General features: G+C 41.4%; 1 protein-coding gene across 3 annotated transcripts in view; it reads right to left on the bottom strand.

Annotated features, from left to right (window-relative positions):
• Window positions 1-14,189, bottom strand: part of ADARB1 (adenosine deaminase RNA specific B1) — an 82,091-nt gene that overhangs the window by 55,379 nt on the left and 12,523 nt on the right. For all 3 annotated transcript variants that reach the window (XM_054978837.1, XM_054978828.1, XM_054978853.1), the window contains exon 2: window positions 5,368-5,433. In XM_054978837.1, the coding sequence (XP_054834812.1) occupies window positions 5,368-5,395 (28 nt within the window). In that variant the 5' untranslated portion in view covers window positions 5,396-5,433. The remainder of the gene's footprint in view (window positions 1-5,367; window positions 5,434-14,189) is intronic.

Raw genomic sequence — 14,189 nt, forward strand, 5'->3', positions numbered from 1 at the left:
CCATATGCCTGGCGGAACAACTCTGTCTTGCAGGCCCAGCAGAAGGATAGTAGGTCCTGCCAGGCCCTGATTTCAGCAGAGTGTTCCACCAGGTGGGAGCCAGGACTGAAAAGGCCCTGGCTCTAGTTGAGGCTAGGTGGGCCTCCTTGGGGCCAGGGACCACCAACTGCTGTTTGTCCCCTGATAGGAGTGTCCTCCGGGGAATATATGGGGAGAGATGGTCCAGTAGCACAGGGCCTTATAGGTTAATACCAGAACCTTGGATCTAATCCAGTACTCAACTGGCAACCAATGCAGCTCGCGTAAGAACGGTGTTATATGCGCCTTATTTGGCACTCTCGTAATAATGCGCGCCGCTGCATTTTGTACCAGCTGTAATCTCCGGGTCAGGCTCAAGGGCAGGCCCGCGTAAAGTGAGTTACAGTAATCTAACCTAGAGATGACCGTTGCTTGGATCACTGTAGTTAAATCACGGGTCGACAGGTAAGGGACAAGTTACCTGGTCTGCCGCAGATGGAAAAAAGAGGACGTGACAACCGCTGTGACCTGTGCCTCCATTTTCAGGGAGGCATCCAAGATCACCCCCAGGCTCTTAACCCTCGGAACTGGCACTAACAGTGCCCCATCGAGGGCTGGGAGCCACAGCCCCGAACCTAATCCCCCATGGCTCAAGTATAGGACCTGCATCTTCATTGGGTTCAGTTTCAGCCGACTCTGCTTCAACCAACCAGTCACGGCTGCAAAAGCATGTTCCAGGACATCTGGTGCTGAACCGGGCCGGCCGTACATCATCAAATACAACTGGGTGTCATCTACATATTGATGACACCCAAGTCCGAAACTTCGCACCAACTGGACAAGGGGGCACATATAGATGTTAGACAATAATGGGGAGAGTATTGCTCCCTGTGGGACCCTGCACACCAAAGGGTTGTGGGATGACAATTTCTCCCCAAGTGCCACCCTCTGTCCCCGACTGTGAAGAAAAGAGACAAGCCACTGTAAGGCAGTCCCTCGTATCCTCACATCAGCGAGGTAGAAGATTGTAATTGACTGCATCAAACGCTGCCGACAGATCCAATAATATCAGCAGCACCGAGCCACCTCGATCCAGATGTCTACGAAGATTGTCTGTGAGGGCGACCAGCAACGTCTCCGTCCCATGTCCCGGATGGAACCCGGACTGGAAGGGGTCTAGGGCTGAGACATCCTTCAGGAAACCCTGCAGCTGTTCCACCAATGCCTGCTCAATCACTTTTCCCAGAAACGGGAGGTTTGAAACTGGGCAGTAGTTGACCAGGTCGGTGGGGTCCAGCGATGTTTTCTTTAAAAGAGGCCTCACCACAGCTTCCTTTAATGGCCCAGGAAAACCCCCGGAGCCTAAGGATAGGTTAACAATGGCCTCCAGCGAGGACCGCAGCCCCTCAGCACTGGCCTTTACCAGCCACGATGGGCATGGGTCCAAGGGACATGTGGTGGGCCTAACTGATCACAGGGTCCTGTCAATCTCTTCCCCAAAGAGTGGGCTGAAATGATCAAATATTGGCCCCGAAGACGGCCAAAGGGTCTCTAGGTCATTCACTGAATCAACTGTGGCGGGAAAGTCGCAGCGGAAAAACAAGATTTTATCAGCAAAAAAGCTCCCAAAAGCCTCACAGCTAATATCCGAATTCAAAATTTGATGGCCTCCTTCTGGCAAGGAGACCAATGACCGAACCACATTAAACAATTTTGCCTGGCGTGAGCTAGTTGATGTGATGGAGGATAAATAAAACTCTCTCTTCACAGCCTTCACCACCACCTCATAGGCTTTCATAAACGTCCTATAAGATGATCTTGCCTCTTTGACCCTAGATCACTGCCACACTCCCTCAAGCAGTCTTAGCTCCCGCTTCTTCCATCGGAGCTCCTCTGTATACCAGGGAGCCCATCTTGCACGGAGGCAAAGAGGGCAACGGGGGCCATTTTGTTGACGGCTTCGGAGAGCTGGCACTGCCAGTCCTCCACCAGCTCATCTAACGAACCACCATGGAGCACTGGATCCTGCAAAGCATTCTGGAACCTAATCGGGTCCATAAGTCTCCGCAGGCGAGCATAAATCAGCTCATCGCCCTTGCAAGGGGGGAGGTATCCCCAGCCGAGCCTTCAGGACCGAGTGGTCTGACCATGGCACCGGTTCTACCACTTCCAGATCCACACTTATCCCCATCCCAAAGATCAAATCTAGCGTGTGGCCTGTTTGACAGCATGCTTTGTTTATAGTCTGCCATTTTCACTGAGACTCAACACGAATTACATAGTATAATACTATGTTTATATTTTTAAATTCCACAATTATGCCAATTAGTACAATTTTAAATGCTAATTATGGTGTAAATGATGCAGTTCATGCTTTTATAGCAGAAAAATAGTTTAGGTCTCACTATAAAATATTGCACATATTTCCATTTCCCCCCAAATTTCCATTTCTTTACAGAAAAAAGAGTGTTTCCCCATGTCTTTAAAATGTCTAGAAATGTTACATCTCTACCCCAGAGTTTCTAAAAACATTCAGAGATTTTGTCAACAGAATTAATTACTTGAATCCTATGAAGTGTGAGTGCAATAGCATGGACACAATTCTTTGTCCACTGCCTCCTTTCTGCAAGACCCCCTCCCCCCACCTCCAAAAACACAAAGAGCTTGGGGCACTGCACTGAGGAGGGAGAAATCGGGTGGGTACTAAGAAAATTTATTGCAATGATGTAAGAAGTACTGTTGATAGAAAAGGAAGAACAATTTCAACCAGTTTCTCCGCCCTTTTTGCAAAGACATTTAGGAATCTCTTTGCAAATGCAGAATCTATTGTTTGATGGTAGGTGATAATGTGTCAGACCAGTTTTGTGTGATGTTAATAGACATGCAGCAACAGATTCATCCAGCAGTGTTCCAAAATAAATTGGATGGAGATGAATGAAATGCCCAATGCAACACAGAATTCATTGAAAGTCTTGAAAACCTCTTTAATATATGCACAGATAAAAGACTTCACAGCATTGTCCCATCAGTTACAGCATCTCTGAAAGTTAGTTCAGATCTGCTGTGGATCTATCAAACTGAGGAGAATAGGAACAACTGATTCAGGTTACAATGCTTGCAAAAGCAAACACCCCTGCTTCCTATCTGTCAAACAAATCTGAAAATTTTCAAGAGCACAGTAGCTGCACATAGCAAGACTTTGCCTTGAGATATTCAACCAACAGATCCAAGCCCTACTTTTGACTAGCTAATCAACTTAATAATAATAATAATAACAACAACAACAACAACAACAACAACAATAATAATAGTGCTTATATACCGCTCTTCGAGACAGATTAGTGCCTCACCCAGAGCGGTGAACAAGTTAGTGTTATTATTATCCCCACAACGCAGCTGGGGAGCTGGGGCTGAGAAGAGTGGCTTACCCAAGGCCACCTACTGAGCTCATGGCAGTAGTGGGATTCGAACCAGTACAGTGCTGATTCGCAGCCAAACCGCTTAACCACTGTGCTACAGCAGCTCGGTGCATATCAGAAGATAAAAAAGAACACTTCCGTCTTGTTGAATTTTTTTTACTGAGATAGTATACGCAGATGGCTCGTTGGAGAAACCTGTAGTGCCACGGCTGTTGGAAGCACTAGGGGCTCACTGTGATGCTGTTACCAGCAACTTACCTAACCTAGTCAGTGGCAACAGTGTTTGTATAGTGATGGTAGGGCTGCATTTCACAGAGTTAAACTGACTGACTAAAGCAGTCCATCAGTTCAACATTGCCGTATTAGTCAAAAACAATAAAAAAGTTAAAAGGTAAATATGCCTTTATATCTTTGAAATGAGAATCACTGAGCCATCTGCTCATCAGCTTAATGGAATTGTTTCATCTCATCCAACTACAACAAATCTCTGCTAATAAATTTCTGTGTGAAGCTGAGATTTGTAAAAGACGTTTCATCCTTCAATCACAATTGTCATTTGCATTTGATAATGGATTTACTGACTGGAAGAAACATGTTTCTATTTCAGTGGAGACCATTGTAAAACCTAAGTAACAAATTCCAAGGGAATAACTAAATTGGGATACTGCAGCTATACTAGAGAGTTTTGTGATACCTTCAAGACTGATTAATTTATTGTGACACAGTGTTTCAGGAACTAGAGCCTAGTCTGTGTATTTGACATCTAGAGGATGACCAAAGACTAAGAGGCTCATTCATGTCCGCTTGACCTCGAGGACAGGTGCACATACAAAAAGTGTGAAGTGTTGCTATTTAATAAGTAACTTTAAAGATACTCAGTGTATGCCTGTTTAACTAAGATGGTCAGAATCTTGCTGTAACTTGCACAGGTGAGCAGAATGACTATCGAAAATTTGCGATGGTATTTTCCCACAATCTTCCACTTTAAATATTCCCTATTCGTACGATGGCTGGGCATCCCACTTCTGTGTCATTAAAATACAAAGCCTGTCTGTTGTTCAATTTTTGTTACATGGCTCCGTCATTGTTATTTCCTGAAAGATTAGCCTGTTAACTGAAGAGGGGAATGTTTTTAACCATCCTTTTGAATCAGGGCCACTGTCTTGACATCAGGCCACTGACCTGATATCATGGCAAATCAGCAAACATCATTTTACCACTTCTGCGGCCCCATAAAACTTGCAGGAAAAAAATAATAGCCACAATATATTTTTATACATGGCTGTACCAGCCCCTGGACTATGACAATATCCCACCACCCCTACCAGGAGTTCCAAGATTGTATGACAGACACATGGTTGCCATAGTGAACGTACTCAGCCAACTAGTGCTTGTGATGAACAAGATTTGCACGTTTTTATCAGACTACAAATCATGTAAACCTGTTTCATTAGAAATTAGGAAGGCAACCAGATGACAAAGCAGTAGAATAACGGGAGGTTTCAACTACCCTCAGACTGGATGGCCTGACCTTGGAAGGAGCAGAAGAACCAAACAGTAGTAGTAAGACACCAGAGCGGAATAATTTATAAAACTTAAGGCTATGAGCACAATTCAGAGAAATGTAACCAAAACTAAATCTGGTGAAATCAATAGGACCATGGCAAATATGGAGACACTTAAAACCTGTTAATCTCAATGATACTTAAAGTAACCTTTCCCTGACAATGCTCCCTGTCTCTTAAATTCTCTTTTGATAAACTATCACATTACAAAATACCACACTTCTTCACTGCATATACAAACAAGAAAATCTTCATTTCAACTCAGGCTTGAGAATAAGAAAAAATGAGAAAGGAATAAACTGCTGTAGCAGTAGTACACTGCAGAAACCACAATGTTTTAGGAGCATGTAATGTACACATCTTACTCATGTTTTCTTCATCATCTATGTCCATTGTGCAATAGCTCAGGCTTCCTTACTGATATGAATGTTCTGAAAGACAAAATATGGCAGAATTAATTGCATGTAAATTAAATATTTGTAAACACACCTAGGACCAAACATGTTTTCCAGTGCAACAGATTTAACTCAAATTAGTCACTTCTTTCCAGGAACAGTATTTCCCCAAGTCACCATCACAGTAGCCCAGGGCAGAATCCTACACTATACTCAGAATTTGGACAAACTCTGCAAGTGAGCTTCACAGCTGAGTGGGTACTTGAACCAAGGTCCCCTCAATCCCACATTCCCCCTGCTGAATTACATCAGGGCTGCTTAGTTCTGTGCTTTTGTTGCTGAACCAGTAGCAGTGCCACTGCCATCACGACCCTATGATGTCTGAATTCTTTGACCTGCAAGACTAAAAGGGAACCTTCTCAGATAAATATAATTACTTATGTGATACACACATACTCTATATATCTCACATTGTTACATTTATCTGAGAATGCTCCCTTTCAACACCAAATACCTGAAGTGAGTTGTGACTCACGAAAGCTCATACCCTACCACACATTTTGTTAGTCTTATTGATGCTATTGGACTCTTGGTCTTTTCTACAACACCAAATAAGATATACATGCACACAAACCAAGCTTTATCCTCAGCACACCTTGACAACTACCTCTCTAACAATGCTTTCCTTACAAAATGTGATGGACAAAACTGCATACCTCATTAATAGAGATGGGCACGAACTGAAATATGAACCAAAGTTCGTGACAAACCAGGCCGGTTCGTGGTTCATAAACTGGCAGTTTGTCAGAACCCATTTCTGACGAGCTGCCACAAACTTTAGGCTGGTTCATTTGGTTCGTTTTTTGGTTCATCACTGCAGACAGGCTGGTGCCAATCAGTTTCCTAGGCAACAGAGGATGGATTTTTTGCAGACCTTCTGCTGGCCTTCTGCTGGCCCGGAAGTGACAATTTGCTGACCAGGATGTAACATTTTCATGAACCAAACAAACAGGTTCGTGAACCAGGGTAGGTTCATAAAATGCGACGAACCACGAACCGCACGGTTCATTTTTTTTCCAGTTCATGCCCATCTCTACTCATTAAATGTAAAGATTGCCCACAGTTCTATTTTACCACATTTTTACTGCATTTCTTTTTCTCCCAACTGGGACTTAAAACAGTTCAGGAGCACCAATTTCTCCTAGAGGGCTACAGAATTGAACCAGCATAGTTCTATTAAAATCAGAAGAGCAGTATCCAACACTGGGGTAGGCATCTTTTTGACCCAAGCGCCAAGCACCCTGTACCTGTTAAGATGCTAGAGTCCAAGCAAACAAAAGGGGGTGGGGAAAGAAGAGGCCAGGGCTATGTTTGCTGGGTATAGTTTTATTTTTTATGCAATTTATACCCTGCCTTTCTCCCCAATGAGGACCGAAAGAGGCTTATGTTGTTCCTCTGTCCTCCATTTATCTCCCCAACTATCCTGCAAGGTAGGTAAAGGCTGAGCATGTGCCCAAGGTCATCCAGGGAGCTTCCACAGCACAGCAGGGATACAGAATGATCATGCCAAGCCCAGTGGTGCTTTGTACCTGGCTGGAAGCCACATACATCAGGGAGGAGATAAGAGTCACAAACCACAGCCATTACCTTTTCCCATGACACCTGCCCCAGCAGTACTGCCAACACCTCAGTTGCTTGGACACCTAATTTGCATACCAGGGGTCGCCTACACCTGATTTAGAGATTTGGCTAAAAATATCTGTGTTACCCGTCATTGGCATTCTCTGCACCTTAGGACTCTATTTTTCTGTTCTGTCTGAGGAGTTCTGGGTAAAGTGACAGCTTGCAACTGATTACTGGCAAAGGTTGATCCAGCAGAATATATTGCCTTTCCTATCTTATATCTGTTTTGATTAGGTTGGGATAATTGTTGTTGATGTACAATGCACTTACATTTGTATATGAGGGCTAAACAGTTGCTTATTGATTACTACTTCTGAGAGTAACTGCTGTTTACATATGAAGTCATTCTATCTTACATTCCAATGTAACTGTTTCATGCTTCTTATTTATAGCTAAATATGAGTCACCACATGCTTAGGCAACCCTAAATGGATTTTAAAAACACTGTTCTAGAGCATAAATGACAGCATATTGATTGAACTCACTAATGACATGCAATGCATATCAACCAATCAAATACACACAGTACATTCGGAAGATTTATAGCAATTTATAAATAGAATGATCTGCAAAACTTATTCTCATCAGCATATAAATATTAGCTCTATCTTTAGAGTACAAAGAATGTTCATATATTTGTATATGGTTCTCTCAGGGACAATCATAAACTAATATGGCATAGTTTAAAAATAAATGTTGCACCACTGGCTACATCTTTGAGCATTAGTAAGTGTAATTACCCACAAATATGTTGCTATTTTGTATACCTTGCTCTTTAACAACTGAAAATATAAACAGTTGCTTTAAACAGCCGCTTGATAAAAGCAGTCTAATATCATAAAGCAAGGATGAGACCTCATTTTGCATCCACCATAATGCCTATTTAAAAGCAAGTTCTCACATCCAAATTCTAGCAAAGAAATGGTACAGAAGAAACGCTGTGCAGAAATTTAATAATTACATGAAAACAACCTTTACAACTGAAAGTCAAAACTATGTAAAAACGTAAACACAGTTTTTCTACTTAAATTGATTTTAATGCTTAATATCAAGATCTTCCTTCATGATGGAAAAAGCTAGAGTGTTTTATTTTATGTATTTCAAACTTTGCCACCATCTGCCCTTTAGCGAATCATTCAATTACTTCAGCATAGATGCCTTTTTTAAAGTTTGGAAGGAATAGATCACTTATAATTCAAGAAACAAGCAACTGTCATTCATTGCTTAAAGGGTCATATTTATTATTCTTTTTGTTCCCTTTTATTTGTTTGTTTTATTCATGTTATTTATAGTTCGCCTTTCTCACTGAGATTCAAGTTGGATTACACATTGTAAAGTCAGCACAATCAACAGACTAAGATATCTGATAGGTGATATTACTAAGATTACAGAAATCTGAAAACAAAGCATTAAGTATTAAACATAACATGTTACACAATGCAGAAAATGGTATTACGTAAGGAAAAAGAAATGCAGTGAGAACAAAAAATAACATGCAGCAACAGATGCTTTATGTGCTTTGTGGAATTTGTCATCTGAAGACGATAAACCTATCATCCATAAATACTAAAAGCCTGTTCAAGCTTAACAGCCCATAGGCCATACACTAAAACAAAATTTAAGAATTAAAAATAACCGTAAAACAAAAGTTTGCCACGTCCACAATGAAGCTTTTGCAAAGGCTACTTTGTAGTAGTCAGACTCTTAAAGAATCGGGAATGGTCAAGTACTTCAGTAGCCATTTGTAAAGAAATCTTTCTCTGGCTACTTCGTGCTTTGGACAGTGGAAACAGGTACGAGAAGCATTGGTCTGAAGGTACCTTGAGGAAACAATCTGGGCTGTTGGCCACACTCTGCAGCATGCAATCATGTATGACAGCCTCAGTTTTGGAACTACCAGCATACTGAGATAATGAGGCGGGTCAAACTGAGTCGAATGCTTAATTCCTGCATAAGGCAGGGAGCATTTTTGCGCCACATCCTTTTGAAGGAAGCCCCAGTCCTGTCTAAACAGCTTCTCTATAAGTAATGCTCGTCTTTTTTCAGTTAAAATGCTGGAGTTTCATGGACCCAGTAGGTTTATTTTCATGGCCACAGTTCTATTCCAATAACAACAACAACAACAACAACACTCGATTTATATACTGCCCTTCAGGGCAACTTAACACCCACTCAGAGAGGTTTACAAAGCATATTTTTATTATCCCCACAACAAACACCCTGTGTGGTGGGTGAGGCTGAGAGAGCTCCTAGAAGCTATGACTATGGGAGCACTGTGAGGTATGAGTCACTCTTCCTTTAGTTCTTCTCTGAAGAAAGGTGGGAAACAAAATCAAATTCCTTAACCCTGGAAAAAACTTTGGGAGCCCTCTCTCCATCCACTTGGGATTCTCTCAGTTGCAGAGAGCTGCAGAATGTTTAAGAATCTGCAACATGGTAGGAGGACTCCTCCTGTGAAACCAAGACAACAAGGAATTGGAAGAACTGTGCATGAGATTCCAGGTCTAACACTAGCTACTAATAGATTATGTGAATATTTGGCCATTGTAGGTTTCCCACCTATGCTATGGAGGTATATTATTTCTTATCTCACCTGGTTTTGTGAGAATCCATATAATGTCTAGATTTTAATGACTTTCTCCTTGAGCTATTTTTATTCCTATGCTGATTTTGCTTATTTTATAATATACTGCTGATGCTGTGGGTTAAGAGATTTGTTGCTGGACAGGTACTTTTATTATTGATTATTTTATGATTCTGTGGAAAAGGATTGTTTTTAATTTGCAGCCCAACAGTTCCATAACTCATGTACCATACTGCAATTTACATGTAAGGCTGAATTTAAGGGGTACATGAAGAGCAACTTATAAGTTGTTTTTAGCATTTTATTGCAGGTCATCTAGTAAATTTATAAAAATGAATAAGAATGAACAACCTACAGGAAACAGAATCCACATTTCCAGAACAAGGTCAACAACTGGAAACAGACTGGTTTTCAGTATGGAGAACAGAAATAATATTTCTATAACATTATTTGAGTCGTATTTCATTGGTACCAACACAATAGCTACAATTCTCTGTACCAATATGGAGGAAAATGCAAGTAACATCAGTTACCAAATTGTATGGAAGAATCTTCAAATGTTTTAAATCAAACATAACAAATCGCAGAATCCCTAACATAACTAAACGCTAGCCAGACAAGGACAGGTTCAGGACTACATTTCTAATTCTATCATTAATCACAGCTATGGAGAACTTATGATATAGCACTAGAGTTATAACTGTGCTGGAGTACCCTTGGCCAGAAATATGTCCATAGAGAAGCAAAGAAGTAACCAGCTTAGTCTTCAACCTATTATTCTATCCAGGGCTTTTTTTCAGCTGGAACGCGGTGGAACAGAGTTCCGGAACCTCTTGAAAATGGTCACATGGCTGGTGGCCCCGCCCCCTGATCTCCAGACAGAGGGGAGTTTAGATTGCCCTCCATGCCGCCAAGTGGCATGGAGGGCAATCTAAACTCCCCTCTGCCTGGAGATCAGGGGGTGGGGCCACCAGCCAAGTGACCATTTTCTCCGAGGGCAACCCACTGAGTTCCACCACCTCTTTTCCCAGAAAAAAAGCCCTGATTCTATCCCAGGTAAAATCCCCCTTCACCCAACAGCAGAATGTTATGAAGGCAAAGTGTCAACATAAATGATTACACACCCACTGAAGTCAGTGTAAAGACTTTACTGGCCCCCTTCCTGCCACAAACCCATGTTCTTATGATGGAGCATATGACTTTGAGTAACTCTGCAGCAGCCATCACTACACACTTGCAGCAGTACATAAACTGCTAACAGGATGCCCATATTTCAAACAGGACACACAACATGTAGTACCTCACTCGGGCCTCAAACTGGGCAAACTCAGAGCACACAAGTGAGAACTGAAATGATGAGAACCATGCAGAACAGGCACTTTGCACAAAAAAAGAACCTGATAACATACACTGCTAAAACATATTGGTAACACTTGCACATGCAGGACTCTTACGGGTCCCCCACCTCAGAACTCCAGATACAAACACCTAATAGGAACCACTTTTTTTACTCTTCTAGCTGGGTATGCAAAGAAAAAAAACTTCACACAAGTAAGCAACAGAGATGCCAAGTCTCAAAGTATGACACCCTCCCGGCCTATAAGTCCTTCCTCTCTTCACACTCAGGTCGGGGGACAAAGAGGATAAACACATACTATGCAGAAGGGGGAGGAAGTCGTTGGCCATGAGAGTGACCACCACGCATTAGTAAAAGCAATGGGAAGCACAGGCATCTATAATGAACACCACACACTCCATTGTGGTCCAAACACTCTCAGGCCGCAATACTATTCGCATTTACACAGACATAAGCCCAGTGAACACCAGGGCGCTTACTTCTGAGTAACCATGATCTGATCAAGTTCTTTAACTTTTGCTTTGCAGGATCAGAACATAGCTATAAACAGCATCAAAACTAAAAAGGGCAGAAAAAGTGCAAACATGAGAGGCAACACCAAAGTGGTGGAGGGTGAAGGATGGGAAGCGCAAGATCCTCCAGTTGGTGCAACTGTTACGTTGTGTCTTTTTAATTTTTTTTACTTCACTTATACCCCACCTTCCTCCCCAATGGGAACCCAAAGTGGCTTACATCATTCTCTTCTCTTCAATTTCATCTTCGACGCAACCCTGTAAAATAGGTTTGACTAAGATTGTACAACTGGCCCAAGGTCACAGCAGAGTGAAATCCTAGTCTGACACGCCAACCATCACACCAAACTGAACATGTTAGTCACAAAATTGGTTTTCCTGCGTAACTGGAATGTACAGCAGGCCTTGACAAAATTTTCTTTCACTTTAGAAATCAGTCTAAAAATGTAGGTGCCAGACTCATTTTTCAGCCTTTGGGGGTTTATATTTAATGACCATATTTTCTAATTATTGTAACCACACTTCACAGAGTTTTATAACTCTGTTAAAACAATGATATGACAAAAACACTGAGGTATATATACATACATACTAAAATCTATTCCTGAAAATTTTAGGTGCCCACATGAAATTCCTAGGTGCCATGAACGACTACCTGGTATCTGGGTTTTATACTGGTGTATAGTATTATGGTGCTTGACCACTAAGGTGCAGGAAAGACTTCAGCAAAGAGACCAAAAGCAAAAAAATTAATGAGCTCATCAGAAAGTACCTTGCTACAACTAGAAGACAGCCATTCTGCAACAAAAGGGAGAGGAATGGATTCATTACAGTACTTCAAATTTGAACTGAAACTTCACATTCCCTAGGTCAGCAATACAGGCTATTATAGCGTCAAAATAGACATGCCAGATATGCCCCAGTCATATTGGGGGGGGCAGATTATGATTAACTGCAAAAAAGATGGTTTGCTAAGATGCACGGAAGCTTCTCCTTACCTACAGCTTATATTCTCACAGTCTGCCTTCCAAATATTTTTCCTCAACCAATCTCTGATGCTGGAAAGGTGCTTGGTTTGGATAAATGCTGAGACAGGGATTGCAGGAAGGCAAACCATGAGAAGTAGGAATTGCACATGTTATCCATACCCTCTTTTGTTACTAAAATTAGAAGCCAACCCACCATCACTTTCTGTGTGACTGGGGAAGATTCCTGTTTAAACACATGCATCTACTGACATTTCATCAAGTTTGGCTCCCAAAGAGGGTGCTAAAAACAGAAGTATTGCTTAGCAAGGCCAGCATCCAAAGTGTGTGGGGGAAATACAAACGGTGGAGGCAAGGCCATAAGTAAAACAAATAAGCAAACTATTCCTTAACTAGTGATTCACAAAACAGGTTGCCAAATCCATTTATAAGAAGTGAAAACTGACTGCTGGTGAAACAGAAAGTACTTTGGAACGTATTAAAATAATTACACTGTTCTAGTGGCTCCTTGTTTAAATGCCTACAGAGCTCTTCCACAACAAGAAGGAATAAAATGCTTGTAGAATCTAAGGCGAAAACATCCCATGCGGAATGAATCAATTTACCAAAGTTATTTTTTTTTTAGTTAAAATATTAGCTTCAGTGAAATACTGGAAAGTTGTCATTAATATGAGGGAGTGGTGGTCAGGGAGCAGAGATCCATAAATCTACCGGGGGATGCTACACCGGGGAAGCAAGTAAAGCTTCTTTCAATGGGCTCACCATCACCACTCAGGATCTTGACACAGGGAAAAGAGGGAAACAGGATCAGGCTGGGTTCTCAAATTACAAGATTTGGAACCGACCCCACCCAATCATCTCTCCGCAATCAAAATTCACAGACATGTTTTCTTCCCTCCTCCTATGGACCCCATGTCTTTTGTGGCATTAAATGTGTGTAGAGGCTGTACTACTTTAGAATACAGTAGAGGGCACATGTGATTTGACGCTGCTATAGAAGGGGGGAAAGTCTATGCACACAAACAACTAGCATGGCAGAGAAAAAGCTAGACTGAAACCATCTTAAGAAGTCCTGAGCATCTAGTTAGTTTTCCTACATCAAACCATTAAGCTCCTAAAGGTACACCACAGATAACATTTTAGGTTTGTTACCAGGTATTGTACACAAGTAATACAATTATGAAGCCTCTGCTTCCATTTTAAGCCTTTATTATTACAAAATTATTCAGTATTCTTGATATCAACTCCATCAACAGAAAATCATAAAATCCATTATAACTATATAGATAATTAAGGGAGAGCAATTTCATGAGTCCAAAAATGTATCTTACCCAAAGATACGAAGGTCACAGGCAAGAAGCCTCATCTAAGAAACAGCTTACTATCAGTTTAGCTTGTCATATTTATAGGATTTCAGAACCTTTTCTTAACAATAGCTGCTTCAGAGATTCAAATTATTGGCTTATTGTCTTTATGATTTTATACACCAAACAAGATTACCTATATTTGAAACAATAGCTAGCTCATTCTTGCTACTTTTTGTGTTAACAAAGTATATGTAGAATTAGAGATTACAAGTTTCTCATACATCTAAATACCTTTTGGCCCTCCATGAGTATGTCTATAATATTGCCAACTTCTGTGAAGTCAGACGTTCCTGTCATTCTCAG

The sequence above is a fragment of the Eublepharis macularius genome, chromosome 1, assembly GCF_028583425.1.
Source record: "Eublepharis macularius isolate TG4126 chromosome 1, MPM_Emac_v1.0, whole genome shotgun sequence".
NCBI lineage: Eukaryota > Metazoa > Chordata > Lepidosauria > Squamata > Eublepharidae > Eublepharis > Eublepharis macularius.